General features: G+C 41.0%; 1 protein-coding gene across 4 annotated transcripts in view; it reads right to left on the reverse strand.

Annotated features, from left to right (window-relative positions):
• Window positions 1-23,330, reverse strand: part of STK4 (serine/threonine kinase 4) — a 50,204-nt gene that overhangs the window by 18,880 nt on the left and 7,994 nt on the right. For all 4 annotated transcript variants that reach the window (XM_086760321.1, XM_086760319.1, XM_086760322.1 and 1 more), the window contains 3 exons: window positions 22,920-23,048; window positions 20,720-20,906; window positions 7,444-7,601 (listed from right to left, as the gene is read on the reverse strand). In XM_086760321.1, coding sequence (XP_086616447.1) covers window positions 7,444-7,601; window positions 20,720-20,906; window positions 22,920-23,048 — 474 coding nt within the window. The remainder of the gene's footprint in view (window positions 1-7,443; window positions 7,602-20,719; window positions 20,907-22,919; window positions 23,049-23,330) is intronic.

The raw sequence follows: 23,330 nt of genomic DNA on the forward strand, positions 1-23,330 counted from the left end.
CTAGTTCCTTAGGACCTAGACAAGGATATCTATCAGCTATCTCATATCTGTCTTGATCTCTCAAATTGATGAATGCCCTAGCAAATAAGTTCACTTTATGATTAAAGTGAAACTACTGGAAGAAATCAGAGCCTGAGAAGTAAATTTTATTCTAGCCACCGTTGGAAAAAAGGGGAGTTTATGATAGATGAAGGGAAGAAACTTTTGGACAGAGAAATCCCTGAGGATTCACTCAAAGTGTTTGGTTTACTCTTAGAAAAAAGCGTTATTGAAAAAAGCTCTACTTTATCCAAACTTTTTTTTTCTTTTACGCAAAACTATGATTATTCCAAAAATTCATTAGAATATGAAATCTTTATTCACCACACAAGGATCAGAGCAACTTGCTCTCTAAGTGAGAATGTATTGCAAATTTCATAATAATTCAATAGAAGTCTCAAGATTATTTGATTCTCAAGTAATCCCATTTAAATGACCTACAAAAGTGCACACTAATAAAGCTTTTTTGCTCCTGCCCAAGTGGATAGACTTTCTAGAGTCTCAGTAACTAGCTTGGATTATTCGCTTGAGTAACTTGGATGGGAGAAAGGAGGAACAGAAGGATTAGTGTAGAGGCCTGCATCTGACACCTTCACCAAGGTGCTTAAGAGACAGAAGTAAAAAGAAGATAAAGCTCAGAGGATCACAGCAGACTTAGAAAACACTGTAAAATAACAAACTAAGAAGTCACACAACAGCAGCGTACCCATATAATCAAGTACTTTTCTTTCAGCCTTATCCATGTATCCTCAGCACGCCTTCTTCCTGCTGCTAGGAAAAGCCCAAAGACCAGTTCCAACGAGAGCAAATTATTTAGCCTGCCATCATTTTCAAAGCCTGCAACTGTACAGAAAATGCCCTCAAGTTTTCAATCGATTCAACTTTTAGAAGAACAAAAGGTAGTAAAGCTATAAAGCATCAATATTAGATTGCTAATAAATGCCATCCAAATGAATGTTCAAGAGAAACCAAAGGCATTGAATGTTCCAGGTGCTGGTAGACAACAAGCTGTTCACAAGATAAATGCCACCTTCACGGACAGAATACAAGAAATTAGAGACTCTGGTCATTGTAAAGCAGAATGCGTTTGCTGTTATTGATAAGCAATGAATCACCTGCCCTCTAACAGCTCCTCCCTATAAATCACTTGCAATGTAGGAAACGGATGGGTCCAGCACGCAGCCATTCTTCACCACAGTCCTGAGCTGGGAGAAGAAATACACTTTGAGTGACAACCATTTTTAACTGTAATTTTTCTATAGTGGCGTAGGGGAAGCAGCAAGGTGATACAAGAGATGTAACACTGTGCACCAGGAGATACCAGCTGCAGCTTTTGCGGATTCATGGCAGGGCAGAGCAGAGCAGAGAGCTGCAGTGGCCATCAGTCACTGCACTCCCCAGGTTTGGACTCCAGCCTGCAGTAATCCATCGTGGTTAGATCACTCACCGCCTGGACCACACCTGATATGCATAAGTAGACTCTGATGTGCAGCACTGTCAGGCTGGTGTCTACCACCAGACTCAAAAACGCAATATGATTCTAATGCGGTTTGACTTGCTTTGAGAGGATTAAGCTTCCTATAAACTTTTCAGTAAGAACTTCAAACTTGTGCTATCACACCAGTACCTAATTTGTCTGACTAGAAGGAAAAGAATTCACATTCATTATTTCACCACAAACCAACAGCCATTAGTCCAGCTGAACAAGCTGAAAACACCACTGGACTACACACTTTCCTTCCCTGCTGGTAAAGATACCAGAAATAGTTTTACTTATTCACTTCTTTTAGAAATCTTTCATTCCAAGGTAGCGCTTCAAACTACTAAGTAAAAGCATAGAAATGAGGGTGTTAATGAAAACCAGTATACCCCAGACGAGAGCAGCATAGTGAAACACTGTCTCAGTAAACAGAAAATAGTATTTTTCTTTACTACTTCAGGAAAAAGAATTACACCTCCATTCGGGTAAGAGGAAAGCTCACTTTCATTTATGTTATACTTGTAAAAAAGAAAGATCTAAGCAGTAGCTGTTAAAAGCTCTGGCTAGAAGCTGCTTACAGACAGACACAAAAAAATACCATGGTTTTCTATCAAGCAGGTATAAACTGACAGAGAGTTACTCCAAGTTGTTTAAAGGAGGCTGCAGTTGCGATACCAACTCTTGCAGTGCAGATAATTCAAGAACTCCAAAAGATGTGAATATACTTTTAGAAATGGGACTTTATTAAAATGTAAGTGGTGTTTTGCTTCAGTTTGCCAGACTATTACTTTGTCTCTTATCTGAACAAATTGCAACCGTAAGTGTGAAATACGTTTCTGTTCCTCACTCCTTTGTCCCACTGGCTTGGTGAACCATCCAGCACCCGCAGCTTCCTGGTCCAGGAAGCCTCTGGCAGGACTCTGCGTAGGGAAGAGGAACACTGTCTGGAGCAAGAGCTTCTAAACAAAACCAAAGACCACAGTAAGTTGTCTACAGACACATCTGAAACAATCATGGCTCATTTCAAAATCAGCAAATTTTAAGAAGCACAAGCCATGGAGAAGTCCGATATCAACAGCAAGCTGTGGCCCGAACACTTTGGAAGCAACAGGCTAAAGTGGAAATACGGGTTACTGGAAAGTGATCTGTAGCTGCGGGATCAAACCCAGCCGTTTCTCCAACTCCCGTAACTCAGCAAAGTCCCTTCTCTGCTCATCTCCATCTAGCAGATGGTCAGGTGGAGACAGAAACTGTTGCTTGTACAGGAGGGCTCTGACTGCAGCCCTGACAAAAGCGGCAGCTGATCAGCACCTCCATTCTTCCTCTCAGTTAGAGGCAATTGTCACCATCTGCTCATTCTTCTTTCTTTTGCCCTAAAAAAAATTCAGAAGCAACAGTCCTACTGTTTGCAGGACAGTCTTCCCCAGCAGTAGAGATGACACTGTGCACTGAGAAGTGATAAAGCCTGTTTGGGGACTGGGGGAAATCACCAACCTTTCCTGTTCACAGAAATCCCCATCAGCAGCTGACGGGACACTTCTCAAAGGCAGCTAAAAGCACGAGCTGGTGCAGAGAACAGCACTCACAGCATGGAAGCGCAAGACCCAAACCACAGTTTTGCTTCCAGCAGACTGAAGCATGGTGAACCTGTGAACAAAGGCTATGACAACCGCCATCTTCCACAGCCCTTCCACAGAAAGCAGAGAGATTTGCCACGTCTACTCCTTCCACTTCTGCAAACCTTGACACTCTCAAGGACACACATGAATTTTATTTTTGTAAGGAAAAAAGTTATCTTCCAAAGCTTTTCTGCTTCAATGAGAAAACCTGTGAAGACAAACCCTCTTCATTAAGCCAAGGAACGAGAAGGAAAAACCCAAGCTACTGCCTGTTGATAATCGTAGGGATAGGAAAGGTCTGATTCACCAAGACTTAGCAGATGCAAGCAAATCAAGGTCTTCCCAAAGGAAGCAGGATACTTCTTAGGAGAGAGACAGAAACTTTGTTTCTGAATGTCAACTTCCTTCTGGGAGCTGCGGCAGCAGGACAGAGACTGGCAGTGCAGAAAAGACTGCTGATGGTTGCAGTTCTCCACTGAGGTTCTGCAGGTGAACGCTTTCCTTCAAAAGCTCAGCTATCACTGGTGTTCTTCCAGTGAGGCACAGATAGCAGGAGCAGCTAAAGACAATATAAAACCATCTGCATTAATTAAGCTCTTGACAGGCTGCCTTACACAGGCCAGGAATGGTTGGCAGATATACAAAGTGCTGGAATAAAAAAAAAGCCTTGGAGCAAAGGGCTACATCTCCTTGCATAAAGCCTGCTGAAAGACTCTATGTCCTGCAGTACTCTTGTTCTAGTGTCTGTTAAAAGTTCAGGTCCTATTTGACTCCACATCCAAAACAAGCCCCTAGGATACTTAATCAGCATAGATCCACTGACACATGAAAAACTATGAACCAGAGTCACAGCAAAACCTGAGCTCAACACTACAGGTATTACAAAAATAGCAGTTGCATCATGATGGCAAAACTCAAGATTGACAGGGGCTCTACTGCCACACATTTGCCCCGGTGAAACCACGCTCGTGAAATAAAACTGGGAAGGTTCATGGCTACCATATGCCAGGAACGGCTGGAAGCTGGTAACAGGAACAAAACAGGCTTTCAGTAAGATGACTAGCGATATAACACACTACATTCATCCTGGATGATCCACAAATACCTGATACGATAGGTCTCGCAAGACTGAAGGCCTTTCAAGAAGGGTCAGAATAAACAAGTTATCCCACTTCAGCCACAAGTGATGTCAGAATACTGCCCTGCTCAGAGCAGTTGAAAGGCTTTTAGAATAGGAAAAAGCAAAGTGTTTGTTGTGTCTAAGGGCAGGAAACACTGCACAATTAATTTTGCTGTATGTTACAGTACTACTGAAAGATTAAAGTGAAAAAAATGTATGACATTGTCTAAACAAATCTTCTAGAATCATTAATTTAAGTCTGTGCAACAATATGTGACTCATGTTCACTGGCAACATTAAATTCAACTACAAAAATTTTGAGATTATTATGGCAATTAGGAATTCTACATACAATGCAGCCTGCCCATTAACAGCCTGCCCCTGCAGCATTTTCATATTAGAGTTTGTTATGTTCTTCCTAATAACAAGAATTTTAGCCCGTAATTAGTATTTTTCCCCTATGTTAAATAAATCGTAGTGTTCTTGAAAATATGTTTCATAACCAAGCAGGGCATAAATCTTCAGAGATTCTTGTTCAAACATGAGTGGGGATAAACATTAGCGCCATTGAGCATCGAGTAATCAGTTACTAATAACTTCTACCGCAGAAATCCAAGGCTGGGAATACACTGCTGGAATTACACCGGGTTTATGCCACCTCTGACCAAAACCACGACACAGCTGAGCATCATGTCTGGGAGGAATGGAGCACCTCACCTCTTAGAGACGGATCTCTGGGTTTTCAGCTCTGCAGTGGACGGGGCTGACTCAATCTAACCCTCATCTAACCTGACATCGCCATTGTGATATAAATAGTGTCTTATTTGCCTGCTTCAGAGGAACAATGTTAGTCAAGAAAAGGTCAAATGGTTTTGCTAGAGGGAAAAAGAGCAAAAGTCTTTCGTAATTTGAGATTGCCCTTTTTTTTTTGGAAGGCAGGAGACTCCAGGTGCTAGTCACATAGGAGGGAGAGGAATACAGAAGACAGTGCATATTTATCTAGTCTGCAGTAGCACAAAGCAATAATATTTCAATCATTTCTTCAGGCCCAGGAGGAACTAGCATTCACGTAGCATCTCACTGATTTCATCTTTACTTGGAATCCTGCAAACTCTGTAGGCAAAGTCTGCTCACACCTGCCTACTCTGGCCATGCAGAAATAACTAACAGACGCAGGAAAGTCTAGGACAGACGTACTTGACACACCTAATGAATGGGGTTTTTCATATTTCACAATGCTTATTATATCAATGCTTTCAATTAATAAAGCATTAATAAACATGACTTTTACCCATAGCTGGCTATCAAATTGATCCATTTTAGCCAAATGGGAAAAACACCCAATTTTAAGTCTTTAAATTCATTACACAACGTGAGGTTACTGCTCCTCACCCTCAGATAAGGGCTATGCAAATATTTATCATTTATTAAGTTTGCTCTCAAGCTTTTTTCTTAGGCTACAGAAAAGACAGTAGTTCTATTACAGAATTTGCATGCAAGACAGGTCGGTATTATTCATACACAGTTGAACTAGAGAAATACATACAGCTGGGAAGCGAAATTTCTACAAATTACTACATGAAGGTGACCCAAAGCCCAATTTATTGCTCGCTTTTATTGTTTCCGGTGATCTACGCACATGGTAACACTTCAGTACTGATGGAAATCAGCAAACAAGGTCGCATGCGTGTCAAACAGTTCCTTTACACATTTTAAAAATACCTGCAGGTCCTGTTTGCTAGAACGGCACCGACCTCTCCTCATGTCACCCGCAGTGCCTGTGCACCCACATCTCACGGTACGCAGGGTGGAACACATCCTACTCACTGGAAGTAAGGGTAATTGCTAAACTTGTTATCAACCAAATGGGAAAGTAAAATAATTACAGCAAATTTCCCCTTGGGCCATCTTCTGCAGACTACAAGAGACTTCTAAAATACTCCAACCAGCGCTTCTTTCCTGCGAAATACTACACATTGAAAAATAATTGCTTATCACTAAATTAAGTTACAGCATGTAAGGTGAATGAGAGCAGCGGAGTATCTGACTTGTCTGGAATCGTGTGCTTGGCCCAGACCTGCGATACACAGGCTGACAAGTCAGCTCGCAGGTTATTTCTGCAAAACATGTTCATGCAGCGGCTTTAAGCCTTCAGGCTAAACATAACGTAGTACTACAAAGGGATACAAGAGAAAGAACGCAGCAGGTCCCCTCAGCTAGCCATCCCTTTCAGTCCAAATAAGAAAATTTGAGATGCAGCAGCAAAGACAACAAAATCTATGTAACAGCAGTAGTCTATACAATCTGTACAAAGAGAATGAAAGGCTCCAGCTATTATTCCAGCCTTAAAGCAACGCATCTCTGAGTCGTGACTAGCAGAGGGATTTCGCTTTCCACACTGCTTTGTGCAGGTGGAGTGAATCTCACCAGCTCCTGAACACAGCGTGACAACCTGAGTCACGGGCAACACGAACAGACGTCACAAGGGCGCACAACGCACTTAAAGCAAAAAGTGCTTGTGCTGAAATAGCATTGAAAGACAATGCAGCAGAGGGAACAGTGTTCACAGCATGCATCTTCTGGCATTCTGAACTCAAACCAGAAATTTTCCATCCTTACAAAAAGAATTAAATCATAAAATTCACGAATAACAGATCTTTCTTTGGACTTCTGAAAAGTTCCTGAAAACTCTGAGCACATGAACCTTAGTTAGGGAGACTGACATTGAGGATTTGAAAAAGAAATGAAGACAAGCTCGATGTTTATATGATAAAACAAAAAAAACAGTGCCAAAGCTTGAGAAAAAAAAACAAGGAAATTCAATGGTTCTAACACCAAATATTCAGGATTTGTATTTTCCAACTGCCATTCTGAATTCTATTTTTTTTAATTTTAAATGCATAATGGGAAAGCAAAGCAAGATAGCTTGTACCCTCATGTCCTCAGGCTTTTTTGTGCGTTCGTTTGTTTTTAAGTGAGGAAAGTATACAGATAATGACTCGTTATGATTACCAAGAAATACCTAAAGAAAATGAGTTTTTCAAAATGTCCCACCCAAATGCATCAGAAATTAGAATCTCCTCAAGTTTCCATTAGTCTGTCAAAACAAGAAATAATCTTACAGCAGCTCTGACTAAAACTCTCTAAGATTGTCACATTGATTGAATTTCAAAGTATAGACTTACAAATTCGTAGTCTCCATCCTGTGGTACTTTCCAATCAGATGAATTTTTTGTCTGGCCAGACACATTCTTCCCAAAGCTATTGATTTGGTTCTCCTTCTCCTTCTGCTCAAAATATTCAAGGAATGATGGTTTGGCTGGCTGCATCGTTTCATCCCTCCCTGGAAATATAAAAAAAAATTTTAAAATCAGTTGTTTTGAAAAATATATTTTCAGTTATACTGCCTTACATGATGCTCAAAAGTGATTTTATTTTTTTAGCACACACTAAATCACATAGTACTGCTAAAGTACTATTTTTTTCAGTACCTTTTCAAATATAAAATTGACTGTACAGTGAGAAAACTGGAGAAGGGAAGCTTAAAGCCCACCACACAAGTGATTACAACGCTGGAGCCTTGGCCTCTCGACCTGCAATCCGTCCCTCAGAGCACACGACCAGTTACCTGCGATTCATGCACTGACTGCCAGAACTAAACTGCTAAAACAGAGAGGTTGGGTGTTTTCCATCCCAGTCAGGTTGCATGCACTGCAAAATACACGAAGTTCCAAAACCAAGCAACATTATTTTACAAGTGGAAACTGATCTTTATATTTATGAATGGAATAGTACAGAAGTGAGACTTTCAAATACCACATCTACCATACAAATATCACGACTTGCCTTGGGTACGAGTAGTAAAGTTCTACATTTCTTGGGCAGAAACGATTAATTAGTTTGCAAAGCTTTTTTTTTAATTAACAGTCAGTTAGTAAATTTTCAAATTTACTGCCCTAGTTTTCCTCTTGTAAGTTAATTCCTCTGAACACACTTTCTTAGTGGATTACTCTAATAAGTCAGATACATTAACTATTCAATGTCAGACTGTATTTAAGAAACTTGGGCTAGTAAGAAATGGGCAACAGTACAAAGAGAGACAGAGGAGTGTAAATAACCCCCTAAATATGAATATTTTGCTTTTTAAGAGCAGGTCTCATAAGCCTCCTGAGCACCATTGTCAATTACAAATTCACATACTGATGGGAGAAGAAAGGATATAGCCAAGAGCACAAAGCTTTAGCACAACTAGATTTGCATTATTCTCCTTTGTCTAAATTGTTATTTGGAACAAGCAGAAGTTAAAAGAGAAGGAAGAACAGTGCTGATCCATTAAGAGCAATAAGCTAATAAAACTACAGTCTCATAGATGCCCACATCCGTTGGGTGGCTGGTGGGATTACGGATACGGGCACTAACGCATCCCTTCTCCCTTCAGCCATCACATCGTCCAAATCCCTGCTCATGTGAGTCAAGTACCATTACGTACAAATACATCCAGCAACCCATCCAGCAAACAGGTTCCCATCACTGGAGAAGAAACACAGGGTTACAGTTCCCAGAACAAAGCAGATCCCCAGTGCTGTCTGGAGAGAGAGGTGGGCTCCACGACACAAGGCAGCTTCAGCTGTAGGGTCACCGCAGCGCAATAGGGATGCAGTGAGAAGTGAGAGGATGAAAACACTGATTCCTAGCAGAGAGAGCATAAAAGCCAACACAGGAAGAAAACACAAAATTTAACTTCACAGCAAGACAAGACCAAAAGCCCTTCACTACCTCCAAAGGAAGATTGCTTTATCAGTGCAGCCAGTACAGCATCAGATGCTGCCCAGGCTACTCACACTTCAAACTGGGCTGTCCTGTGAGTTACAGTGCAGTTAATCTCTCGTAAGGAGTCTCAATCTAAAAGAAGAGGCAGGCTTGCACAGAAAACACACTTCAACAGGGCTGCACCACAGCACCCTGACAGCTGCAAACGCAGCAAAAGACCACTTGCAGCTTAACGCCATTGTGCTGCTCTTATGATAAAATGCTTCACAAAAGCTTGTGAGCATAATGGAAGTAAACACTGTAACAATACCTAGTAAAATGGTTTTGTTCTGATAAAATACGGTTCTCTAGACAATGGAGTAGGTTAATCATACTTGAAACATATGTTTTAGGCAATGCAGAAACCATCGTTTTCCAAAAACAGGATTAGGACTGGAGTTAACAGAAAACTACATCAGAACAGCCTAATTCTGGGCTGCGGAAATAAGTTCACTGTCAAATGCCATACATTTGAAATAAATATCATCTGTCAGGCAGGCAATTAACCACGTGTTTAGAACTTCAGACAAGCACACAGGGGATGGAGCCGTCCTTTGATGGGTTTGTGGGGTCTGCGTAATGCAGAGACTCTCCTACAAGAGTTCGTACAGAAGGCAGGCTGTCACCAGACAGTCCTCACTAAGGACATTCAGCAGTGCTTTCCTTTTGAAAAAATATTAGCTACTCTGGAAACCCATTAAGATTTAATCGCTGAATATTATCCTTGCACATAAAATTGCCATCCAGTGATCCAGAACTTCCCTGGCAGACTCTGTCTGATCCTCAGACAAGTACATGAATTCTTTGGTCAGCTCTGAGATACTTCAGGAAGTCATTTGTCTATAGACATGTTAAATACAGAACAAATTTCCGCAAAGTATGAGAAATTTTGGCAGGATATTTGGGCTGTGATACTGAGAGAAATGTGGTTCTGAGCAGCCTGAAATGTCACGAGGCAGTTTGAAAAAGCGCTGCTTTGTGCTGCCTCTCCAGAGTCAGCTAAAAGCTCGAGCGTAAACTGAAGTGCTCATACTTTTGCACTATGACAACTGGAGCAAAGACAAATTATTCTACCCCTGGCAGTAGTTCATCTTTTTTAAAAAACAAAAACCTCATCGTATGGAATGAGATCAAGAAAGACACCTTCAGACAGGCTGTGTGAAGGTCAGTCAAATAACACGCCTGCAAAGGGGAGAAGAGATGTGTTGTTGGGAATAATTACTGAAATACAATAGCAATCCAATTACTGCTAAGGGATAAAACACTTACTTAGAATGAAGTAAATTCACCCCTTGCATTCTGCTGCAGTTCAGGCCGCTTGAAGCAGGAGGTAAGTTGTTATGGCCGATTGTGGCAATGTTTAACACCAACAAATTTTGTAGAAATAGAGGAATTCATAACTACCGAGGCTGATCTACACACAGCTTACTGCCAGCCAGCCTAAGTGTCACTAAATCATGTTTCCTTGGGCAGGGGGAGGAATCAAAATCAAGCTTGTACTGTATGTTTTGAAAACAATGGCTTGCAGCACAGGAGACTTTGAAAGCAAGTGTTTCATTCCAGTGACAATTCCTTAGTCAGTTTTGTTTTGTTTGTTTATTTTAAAGACTATCTGCTCATACTAGAGCTTAATTCAGAGTGTCACTTCATCATGCTCATTTCCCCACATCTTGTATTTTACCAAGAACTGCAATGTTTATAAAAAACTAGTTACATCTACTGAACAACAACCTATCGTAGCATCACTGAGTTATCAAAAGGCACATCCAAACCCGAGCTTTATTCAGTAAAACTTCTGTTTTCATGCAGAAATGAAACAGACAAAGAAGGAAGCACACCAAGTGGTGGTGGCCGTTTATAATCCTGAAAAGTACAACTGGACTTTCAGCCTCAGTGGTACAAGCGACTGAAAAGCTGGGGGTCTGCAGCAGAAAGCTGCAGGGACACTGAAGGTGCCTCTGCCATGCTGGGACACTGGGAGGGAGGGGGGTTTGTTCAGCCCTGGGAGGGCAGGAGGGGCTCTAGCTGTGGTTTCCCACCCCAACAGGCCATCAGAGCCCCGCTCTCCACAGCGAAAAGGCGAGAGGAACGGTCTGAACAGCAGCAAGGGCAGCTCAGCTGAACACAAGGAAGAAGGTTTTCACAACAGGGGTGGTTGTGCAATGGAGCAGGGCTGGAGCGGCTGTGCAAGGCCCCGAGCAACGAGATCTTGCACTTGGTCCCAGCCTCCAGAGAGGGAACTGGTCAGATGGCCTCCAGAGGTGCCTGCCAAGCCAAGCTCTTCCGCCACTCACTTTCACACCCCCTCTAACCTTGCGGTCACCTCCGGCCTTTCAACTGCACGCAACATTGAGTTACCCATTTCAGTACATCTCTGCACATCAACATGTAACACTGCATCTTTATTTAGCATCGGCTTGCTTTTGTTTAAACTGATTAAAACACATTGCTAACTGACAAACAAAAAAAATGGAAAAGAGATAAAATGAAAAATATCTGAAATGCAGATCTCAGATATGTGAAATTTTAGTTGCTGCTGTGATCTCAGTAGGGGTGCGCATGCAGCAAGATCGACAAAAACACTCCTGAAGACAGAAAGACGTTACACCAAATCAATTATCATCCCAGCAGGACTGGAATTCTTTTTGTCGATCTTGGCACTCAACAGCAGTGTCACCTTTCCAAAGATGATCTGCTACTAATTCAACACAAGAATCACATTGCTATAGCTTTAAGATTTTGATAACAGGCAGCTGAAGACAAAAATCGATCACTGCTATCTGCAGAAGCAGATGCTGCTGAAAGATGACACTGCACTAAATGTGTCTGTGCCAAAAAGCATTTAACTTCCTAGTTTTATAGGGCTAGTCTAAAATATGAACATTTGACAGAAAGTGAGATCACAAGTGTGGCAGAGGACAGCCAGAGAAGAGAAGAGAAGGTCACCCTGTGGTGACAAGAAAAGCTTCACCATGCATTTATTTTGGAACCTAAAGAGTTGGTATAAGGATGAGCCGTGATAGCTCCCTGGAGCCGTTAACGGTCTGCCACTTAGAGAAGCAGTCATCTTTTTAGGAGCTGTATTAATTACACAAATGGAGCACCACAGCTCTGCTGGAGCCGGTCCAGCTGACTGCAGAATTGCAGGTTTGGGCTAGCTGTACAGAGCCACAGGCGCTGGGAGGACCGCTCCTCGTTCAGCCTGCCGTGCGGTGAAGAGCAGGAGCCCTCCGCAGAAAACTCGCAAGTGCTGGCTGGTATAAAGTCATCTTTGGAAAAGTGTAAGAATATCAGTATCACTGTGTGTGAAAACAGAAGATGTCAAATTGGTGGGTCCGAGGACAGAGAATGCCTTAAGTTGTGAGCAACAAATATCTCCTTATATTTTGATTTTTAAAGGAGTTTACTACTGATTTTAGTAATAATAGCATTGCTCTTTCAGCACTGGAAAGCAAAGTCCAATTGCATGTGGTACCATCCAAGCTGGGACAGTCCTTACCCAAAGCACCAACAGCCCAGACAAGCCAAGAGACAACCGACAGATACAGGCAGAGCACTGCAAGAAGCCAGCAAGGCAACACCAGCAACAGCCAGAGGCCTCGGCATACTGGATCCTCCTCTCTGCTAGGCTACAGCACGGGCAAGTTTCAAGGAAAAACTAAACCAACGTGCTCTTTCCAAAAAAAAAAAAAAAAAAAAACCATCACCTGTCCGCATACTTGAGGGAATGGAAGAGGTCAGTCGCAGTGGCTGACTGCAGCACACAGACACAGAATATGTGGAGAGCCTTCAAGACACTTACATTTCCATATGATGCTGCAGAGAAAGTAGAAGGATAAAGAAGGAGGAGGACAGTCAATCAAACCAGCAAAAGATTTACTTTTTTTTCCAGTAGTAAAGAGTATCTGTGAAACCAAATCATTCAGTATCATCCAGTCCCAGAAATCAAAGCACTCGTTTTGTTGATTTTGTGAAATTAGCTCTCAAAATTGAAATCTTCAGAAGCTCATGAGCTTCAAAGCATGTCTTCAGAAGGAAAGCGGGAAAGTCCTTCTAGCTATCTGAACAAGCTTGCTGAGTAATGAAACTAGAATTTCTGCTTTTCTCCAAAATAATTATTCTCTACTCAAACTTGACAGCAGAAGAATTCTCGTTTTGTTATTTTTTTCCTCTTGAAGGGGATTGCCATTATCTACCTGGGGTGAATTTTGCAGTCACAAAGCTTGTAATGAGAGACTCAGGGACACATTTTGTGTGCTCTTTACTCATCAGTTAATACTTAAAATACCTGGTCTTGAAGCCATGGTGAGAAATTTCCTCCCTTATATCACTAAAAATTGGAGCTAAAGTTCTGGCTTGGAACAGGAGATGACACTACAAATTCATCTATGAAGAAGGTAATGTAAATCAACAACAAAGGGATCAATTACTACATTAGCAATATCAAACTAAAACACGATTCTTGGTACACGGATACGTATTTGTCAGGATTTCGGGAGGCTGCAGTCTTTAGAAAGACAACTGGCCTCAGCTCTGGAGAATACTTGTGTTTATGAGACTGGGGTGTCAGGAGCAACAAGATTAAACATTTTCAAGTTGACGTGCTAGGAGGGTATCTCGAACGCCCTGCACAAAGCTCACGAAGATGCACGCCTGTGAGCAGGAGCTCAAAACAGGTCTGCAGAGATGCAGTGAAGAGCACTCACATTAACTTAAAAAAAAAAGAAGCAGAGCTATCACTGCCTTTAGTCAGACATAACGCCAGGAAGCATCCCCTGGGACAAGCAGCACAAGATTATGTAGTCCCTTTCGCAGAGGGATCAAGATCTGTTGTAAAGCAATTGCTTTGCTTTGTCCTTGCTGTTGACAGGCTTGCTATTCTCCTGGAGTTATAAAGCCTCATTTCCAGTCTGAAATTTATGGATAGCCAGTGTATACGCGCTTGCTCTTGAGCCAGCATCAACTCTTCGCACTCAAACCATCATCCTTGAGAGTGTCCACCTTCCCTCTTTGCCCTTTTTTAAATCTATTTTTTTAAGAGTTCTTATATCCAGTGTCATCTTTCATTTTAGTGGTTTATATAAGCGTAGATCTTTCACTGCTTACCATGTAGCAGGCTTAGTCCGCAGGAGTCTCAGTAAGCTTCAGTCTGCTTTGGATTGAATTATGTAACTTTAAGGCGTAAAATGCACACATATTTAGGATGCACAGAACAGTGCCCGATGATTATGTGCAAGCAACACTTCATTAATATTAAATTTCAAATGGAATTGCAGTCTTATTTGCTTCAGGCTATTTCTTAGAGATCACAGATGAACTTTAGCAGCTGGACAGCATAATTTCTACAGTATGAACAGGACTGAGTCATTTTATGCAGCAAAGCGGAGAGACGCCAATTTATTCAACCAGAGCAAAAAGTGCTCCATCATTAATGAATTCACCCCATGGCAACACAAGTTGAGATCTCCTCACATTAAAAGCAGACCACATAACACTTCATATCTACTGAAGCTTATGAGGACAAGCTTTTCCATAATTAATGGCCTATCTCAAAACTAAATCAGAGCAGAACATGCCTGACAGGTCCTGCTATTAAGACGGAGCTCTTAAATGAGAACTAAAAAATAAAAATAAAAAAAAAAAAAACCAAAAATCAATGCTAGGTATCTTAACTAATCTATTTTTATGAATATTATACATCAAAGTTACCTAAGGAAAAGAGTACCAACACTCATTCAAAGCTGTGGTATAACTGAGGACTCTTTCTGAAAGAGGAGGAAATCCTCACAGTAATGAAAGTTGCTTAAGACCAGGTCACCTCCTTTTGGATCTCTTTCACATGAACACTCAGAAGAGATTATAAATATACAGCAGCTTTCTTCCTCCATCACAAATTTTCAGTGGACACCTACATCTTAGCCTGAATTGCTAATTTAGTCCAGCAACTATGGTATGAGACAGAGGAGGCGAGATGTGAAGGTGCAGCAGGAAAAAGAAAGTGAACATTTTATATCCTGCGTTATCTGGCTCAGGCTCTGATGAATCCTAACAAGAAGCAACCTCATCGACAGGGCTGCAGTCTGCAGGTCCAGCACACTGTGGGCAGCAGCTCAGGCTGCCCGAATGGCGAATTACCAACTCAGCATCGGTAAGGGTACAATTAGAAAGGGTAACACCCTTCCTATTCCTACCCCGGAAACTCATTTGCTTATCTAGAGAGAACAGAAAACAACACGGCAATGAACTTTTTTTTTTGCCCTGAAGCTTGAAAACCTTCTGGTAAAAATGAATTTGGTTTTAAACTTCTGCAATTAAGGAATGTAAGAGTTTATGGTTTTCCTCATTCCTGCTCAGGAGGAAAGCTTCCTCCAGGGTTTATTCTGATTCAGTAGGAAGTGACTTTATTCTCAGAAGAGACAGGTAGGTTACAGTTTGCCTGTATGTGCAAATATATGCATGCGTATGGGACAGGGATGTACTTACTAAGTGATCTACTGCTACTCTGCCTCTTGGTAAGTCTCCTGCAGTATGACTCTGTTAGTCATACTTCCCATCTTCCTCAAGACAATGCTTCTTGAGGAAGAAAAAAAAAGAAAAGTGTTAGAAACAGCAAAAATAGCTGTGTTAAGCACATACACCTTGTTCTCCAATTTCAGTGTCCCTGAAAAATATAAACAGATTATTAACTTTGTCTTAGCATTAAAGCATTTGTCAAATATTCAGGACAACTGACGGTGGACAAGCATCCAACTTAGACCCCAGACTTAACTTCTCTTCACGCTTCAGTCTGCACAGAACCACTATTTCAGTTGCTATCACACTGCAGAGAAGTCCAGTAGCCTACCGCGATTCAAACAGAACACACAAAACCCACAACAAAATTATGGCATATACAACTCCTCCCATCGCTCACAAATCCTGTCTGCATGCCCACACAACTTGATATTCTTAAACAAACTCTGCTGGGCACTGTTTATGTCCGCTTTGCCAGCAAGGCTGCTATTAAGATAAAAGTAAAAAAGTAACACAGCTGGAAGCCTTACCTGGGAAAATGTACATTCTCCACACCTCACGAGCAGCAGTATAATGCTTCTCACAGTTTGAGAAGAATTTAATCAATGCAGGTGTTTTTACAAGCAGTGTGCTATTTAAATGCATAACGCTAAGAGTGTTTTATGGTCCAATTATGCCTAAATGGACCCATTTATTTTAAACACAAAACTGTACCACTGGACATTAATAACGCTAAGTAGTGGGAAGCTGCTACGAAGAGCTATTCTCTACTGAGAAAACCAGAGACAAAACACAGGCAACACCTTTGGCATACACACGATGTAAATCCCGACAAGATGTGGAGCCATTCTCTGCAGCACCTGCATCAGCTATTTGGATAACGCGCATCTGCACTTTTTTGGACGGCTACGGATATTACAGCACCTATAGCTAACCTCAGCTGCATACCAGTAATACTTTATTCAATTATAGTATTAATGCAATCACACAAACCATCTGCCATCCACATTCGTTCTGCTGTTCACGTCACAGCTTTTACAGTCATTGCTTTACATGAAAAATTACAGGTTAATTAGTGAAGACAAAAAGTTTCCTGCGCCTTGGCAGTAACACTTCTCTGGTCCAGGCTTATGTGTCACTCGCTCGACGTCTCACAAAGCCACCAAGACTAACAAGCTTACTCTGAATCATTTTTCTAACAGGAAATTGCCAAGTTTGCATCTTAGCTCATTTAATTTGCTAATGAAACTCAATCTCCCTTCAAAAGGGGAAATAGCTTTTTAAAAGGACACAGCCATGCTTAGCAGCATGGGCATGGTAAAAGGATAACAAAGCCCAAACCACTGCTAACTTTATTAGAAGTATTAAGCCTAGAGTTTTTTTATTTTAAATGTTCACAAGCTATTAAGAATTTTTCCCTGCACATCACATTACCAAGGTAGCAGTGTTTTGAGAGCTCCTGGTCTACCTCTGCACCAGACGCTCCGCTGAACGCGTGCCGCAATAACAAGAACCCCACACGCACCATCCTTCCCCCTCATTCATCTCGACCCAAAAACCAGGCAGCCCAACTCACACCAACCTCGACAGTTCTGCATTTTCCAGTGTCATTTTATTTGGTGCTTAAACAAGCAAGATGCACTTTAATGTAGAAGAGAGGACAGATTACAGTACTAGACAAACTAGATCCTATTTGACTTGGATCTGATTGCACTGCAGAGTCCAAGGAAGGGAATATGGTTATCTGCTTTATGATAAAATTATGTTCTACTCCTTAAATCCAAGAGAAACTCATGCCAAGTTTCCACTATCTAAAAACCCACAGCAAGTGAAGCACAAAAAGCAAAAAAGGGAGTAAAAATGCTGCGCTATTAACTAGCACTATATATTCTCCCATAGGAAAAGAAAGAAATTATTTCAGACATATTCACAGTTCCAAAGTTATTCCAGTTCTCAAGCACAATGGAAACGGCTGTTATTACAAAAGATTTTTCACCTATAGCTCTTCAGCTGCTTCCAAAGTTTTCCTAGAATAGTTTAGCTGCAATCCATAAGTAATCTGTTAGCAATCGATTTATAAGTAAAACGTGTCGCAGCGCAATTTGCTGTCTGCGGTCTCAGGCAATCACCTGAGTGCTTTCAAAACGCGTAACAGAACGTCATAGCAACATTTTTAACGCTGCCCGAGTATTTATATTGAGTGCCCAGAAAGAAGCCAAGCAAATGAAATAATTTAAGCAAATGGAATTACAGCTCAACTGACTACAAAACTTCCCCTACAATGCAAGACAGTAGAATTTAAGAACGCTGTTCCTCCGAGCCTGAAGAGTCATGAATTGATTTATGCAAGAATCACTTTTGAGGCTATTGGAAGTTGTTTGCTAGAGATTTCTAAGACAATCCTGACTAAAGTGTCCTATTTCAACGTCCTATAAGCACTTTTTTACATTAAAAAGAAATAAAACCACTGCAAAAAAAAAAAAAACTGGTGAAGGCACAGATTATTTTTTTTTTTTTAATTAGGAGAAAGGGCTAGAACACAAGCTCAGAAGCCTACAGTTAAAAAGCCCCAGATACCTACAAAAGCTAAATTCTTCTACTAATGCCATGCAAGAAAAATAAGATTTTTTTTTTTAATTGACTTAAAACAGGTTTTATTGTGAGTCATAACACAAGCTGCCAAGTGAAATATAGACGTCTTTAAAAATATGAATCAATGAAGCTTCTTCAAACCCAGCGGTTTCCAAACAGCATTATTACATTTCTATTTAAGATTATAAAAAGAATTTGCTCCAGGGAGTTCTGCAGCAGGCTGATCAGCTTTACAGTTGAATCAATTTAACTGAAGGATAAGAAAACATCAATATGGAAATGGCAAGCTGAAAAATGGAACTATAGGCTATTCACATGAAGGGCAAGCTGCTCCAAAACAGTGTCATGAAACGGAGAACTTCTCTGTACAGTAGCAAGAATTTCAGCCTTACGCTACTGGGGAAGGAGAAGAACAAGGTGTCATAGAAGAGTTAAGTTTTAGTCTGGTGCAATCATTTACATTAACATCAGATTTCTTGGACTCAAGGTACAAGCAGAGTGTGTTGAGTGCGGCTGGGCTCCACCAGATACTGCTGCGTGAAAGCCATCGACACAAAAGCAGTACCAGTGTCAAATTTGCTTGCACCCAGGATCTCAAACCCCTTCCTCCAGAAGGCAGAGCTGCTCAAGCACTTCTGCTGCATACTCAGGGTTGAATACTGTTATGTAGTAGCAGTTGAAGAACAGAGCGTTTTTAAGAAGTTCAAAGTCTAAAAGGGGTTTAAGATGAAAACTCGACTTTCTAGTTAGAGCGAGCTAGAGCTCCTAGAGCTTGTTCTGGAGCTCCCTCTTCAGGTTAGATACTACATTGTATTAAAGACATCGCAATATCCTCATAACTGATTCTACTCAAAATGAGAGTATGACCTCGCAAAAGACATTATCAAAGGCGTCTCCTCAAAACTCTGTACACTAGTTTGTAGAGAGCATTAGATGCTTTTGAATTACAAGTGTTGCAGTCTTAAAAAGACGGTGAGAAGTTAAGCACACGTTAAATACAGGAAGATAAACTGAAGAGGCGCTTTACTTGCACACCTTTGGTAGCCAGTGCAGGAGCACCACAGGCAGTAAAACCTCTGTTATTGTGACTCCTGAAATGGAACAGTACACACTGATGATGAGAAGTTGTCTATTTGCGACAGAACAGTAACTTCACTTGGTTTATTTAAGATTGGTAGTATGTCCTACTCTTTGGGCGACCTTTTAAGCTGCTCTAAGCATCCATAGACTCCTTGCTGGAGCTACCTTGTTCCACAAAACCCGATAGCATTATTTCATTGTCTTTGTTGCCACAAGTCGCTACATGGGCTGGCACCTCTGGTTTTCAATGTGCTGAATCAATGTTTGACAAAGTCTGGAAAATTCTTTAAATAGGTTTTGCTGAAATTTCCCTCTTGTCTGTTAGAGGGACACAGTATCTTTCCACGAGCTCTAGATGGTCCCCACAAGGAAAAATCTTTCACAGAAATTCTTCAGACAGACTTTTTTCCAAACTCCTGTTGAGAATGTTTTTTTTTCTTCTCCCACAATAGCTAAAGGTTAAAAATCAGATGGCCAAGGCACTCTCTGGAAGAGTGCAGGAGCCAAAAGAACAAGCCTTGCCTATGATGGTCACATTTAACTAATGCTGAGCCCCAGCTCAGCACTTTCCTCGCTCCTTGAACAAACATCCGTGCTGGCCAGCTGAGTCATCTGAGACTACCCAAGCAGTGGGATCAGATTTCTATGAGAATCCATAATTGAGAAAAGATTCTTCTTCTTCTAGTCATACTTTTCTAAGGAGGCTCTCCTTGCCATATTAAAAAAGAAAAAAGAAAAAAAAATTAAACCCTTTTCCAGGTCAAGCTGTGAGGTCTTCCACAGACTTATGAGGCATCAAGTCGTATCATTTTAAATCTTACATCCTATGACAAGGCTTGTAGCTTTAGTAAGCTTTTCTGTCTTAGGGCGGAACAGATTTCAACTTGAATGTCTCAGAAAAGCAATGCACAGTTTATTCAGTTGTCTTTACTGATTAGAGTGACACTAAAGAAACACCCAAGTCCAGATAGATACTAGCTCCTCCCACTGCATGCCTTGCTGTGCTTGAAGTGTGCAAGATGCCTTATTTCATAAATGTAGCCCTTGATTTGATGCATCAGTTCTGAAACAGAATGCCAGTTTGCAGCCGCATCACCTTCTGAAGCAACACTTTTTTTTTTATTAACCCTATGCTAGAGCCTCCCTCCTCTACATTCTGTGAAAAAGACAAAATACACAGAAAAGAACCTAGAATCAGACCTTATTTGATCAGCACAGAAGATTGTGGAAATTATGCACAACTCATCAGCTATACCAAGTGCAAGACTATAAAGAAAGGCTTGAAACCTGGACCTAGAAAGGGTCTCTTCTCTCTGCTGCCAGAGGGTATTTACCCAAAAGTTTTAGCTCCCTACAACAAAAAGTCATCACAATAAGCTATGGAAATACCAAAGCAGGTTGGGGAATATGTATCATAGCCCACATTAGGTCCTAAGTAATACTCTTGAATTAAAGATGTTTTCTTACTTTTCATGGTGCCCTCCTCCTCTTCCTCTTTTGTGTTTATCACCATTGTACCCAACTGGGATTCCAAGGTGCCATCATGTTCTATCATTGTGTTGGCTCCATCACTCATCGTGTTGACAGCTCTGATGGTACCAGTTTCATCTCCACTCGTCCTCACCATGGTACCTGAATCCGTTTCATCTTCTTCCTGTACAGGGATGCCATAAATACATTCTTACTGATGATGGTGAAGTCCCATGAGGCATGTCTGTATTCAAGGCAAGCCTTACTACTTCAGAGATTTTTTTTCCACAAATACACATAGAAGCGACATTTTGGTTTATGCACTTAGTTCTCTCCCCGTCATCTCCAAAGAGGTAATGAAAAGTCTTCATACTTTTCTGCCAACATGATAAATAAGAGAACAGATAAATAATACAAGCTTCTCAATGCAAGTTGTATCTCATTTTTGACCTGGTGATCTCTCTGCATTGCTCTTACAATACTCATTCAAGTCAGTAGTGTTTCTATTCACGTTGCCACTTTTAACAGTTGACATAATGCCCCTATCTGAAGTGGTGCAGTTCACTGAGGAGTCATCAGTTATTAGACAGCAACAGGTCTAAATCTGGAGTGCACGTGGCACATTGAAGAAAAATGATCACCCTATTTTTTAGAAGCCTATCTTTTACTTGCTACTACAGAGGCAGTAGTTTCATTAGGTGTGGTGTGCTTCACTAAGTAAATATTTTTTACTAGGATTTCATTAATAACAAGGTCAAAATTTACACAATCTATTTAGTGTCTTGGAAACGTGGACCAGATATCCAGCTACAACAGAAGTAGCTTCCTAGATTTACAGTAGAGTTTCTAGGTATCTCACCTTGGATAAGATGCTTATGTTTTGTTGTAAGGATAAAGTTCACAGTTCTTTACGTGTGACCATGAGCTTACTGAAATGTATTAGCGCTAGAGGGAAAACACAGGTCTTGCACATCAAGCTGTAATATTCTATCTCAATGTTACTGAGAGAAAGAAGTACATACCTCCACGTTCAGGTATTCCATACACTTTATCTGTTCTGTCAAGGGTGTCTATATAATTTATTTCCCAACCTCAAAACCAATAGCAAGAGGAGGAGAAAACCACATGGGATGTTAATGGAGGAAAAGTAATCTTATGTGGAGATGAGTGGGTGAGAGGAAGTAATAAATTTGTTAGCTACATATCATTTAACAGAGGACTAGAGCAAAAAAATTTCCACAGCATTCAGGAAGTACCTGGGAACACTTTTCTGCTAGCAGACACGGAGTAGAGAAGCTTCAGAAAAACACACACACCGACAAAGACCACTCAACTCCACTACATGGACACTGTCTCTCAGAAATGTGACTCCAGATCAGTCAGAAATGAAGGAGAGAGGGCAAGGACAATACTCTTAAGAATCAACATCATGGCAACATGACCAATAAAGTTACTTCCACACTGAACAAACAGGTGGTCCTAAACTGGAAAACTAGATGAACAATGTCTTCAGCATAGATACTGTGGCCCATGCTATGCAAGTCTAACCTCAGAAAAGGACTCCAGCATACAATCGCTTTTGTTACACACTTCGTTTATTCAGGTTGAAGCAGGCAGAGGCTCAAAAAACAGCTTTCAACATGCTTTCCATGTTCACATGCTGCAACAACCGAAACAAGGAGCCCCTGAACACTTGTCATGCCCTCACCTCAGGTTTCTGTCGGTTGCTCTTGTGTAGTAGAAAGTTTCTATAAGGGGGGTTCTAAAGCACAACAATGGTAAAAACAACTTATATCATAGTGCATCACAGATTATATTATTATTTTATACTAGGAGAGCAGTCTAAGACCTGAAGCTACAATGAAAAATTCTCATTACTGCATAAATAATAGAATCCAACCAGGAAAATGTATTAAGTCTTTTGCATACACTACTTTGTAGAGCTACTCAATCACAGGTTTCTAGCTACACTCAAAGCTAAACAGTAAGCCATACATGCTGGCTACCCCACTCAAATATAAAGATCGAGCAGGGACCAAGCATCGGGTTAAGCAGTCATAAAGTACAAAACTCGAGAACTAAGTCAGATCCATGGGCAGCTGGACAAAAATACTGCCAAACCAAAAAAAGAAAGCAGCTAAGCCTTACGAAAGGAGCAAAAGTTTGGACTTGTATACTGTAGCTATTAAATACTCACTGAATTTTCTTCATCATCTTGATCTAGTTCACGCTGTTGCGCTTCCTGACGTTTCAGCTTGATATCCATTGCTTCATTAATCAAGTCTCTCAGAATTGACACTCCTTTGGCACTTTTAACAAATGGATGCTGAGAAGTATTTTAAAAACAAATTAGCACTGTATCCAACCAAGATATAACAGTAAAACACTTATTATGGCCTGCTTCCAATCAAAATTAAGGTTTAACTCAATACATCACGAAAATAAAATAAACAACGCTTCTGCTTGGCACAGGAGGGAGAGCTCTCACCCTCCAAACAAGATCATGCTTCAAAGGCACTACTGCTGTGAGACCTTGGGCTTGTTCCCCTTCCACAACTCTATTTCTTATGTTAGCAGCTTAGCTGTTGAGACCAGTTACACAGATTAT

This window comes from Chlamydotis macqueenii, chromosome 16, assembly GCF_036417535.1.
Source record: "Chlamydotis macqueenii isolate bChlMac1 chromosome 16, bChlMac1.mat, whole genome shotgun sequence".
NCBI classification, from domain to species: domain Eukaryota; kingdom Metazoa; phylum Chordata; class Aves; order Otidiformes; family Otididae; genus Chlamydotis; species Chlamydotis macqueenii.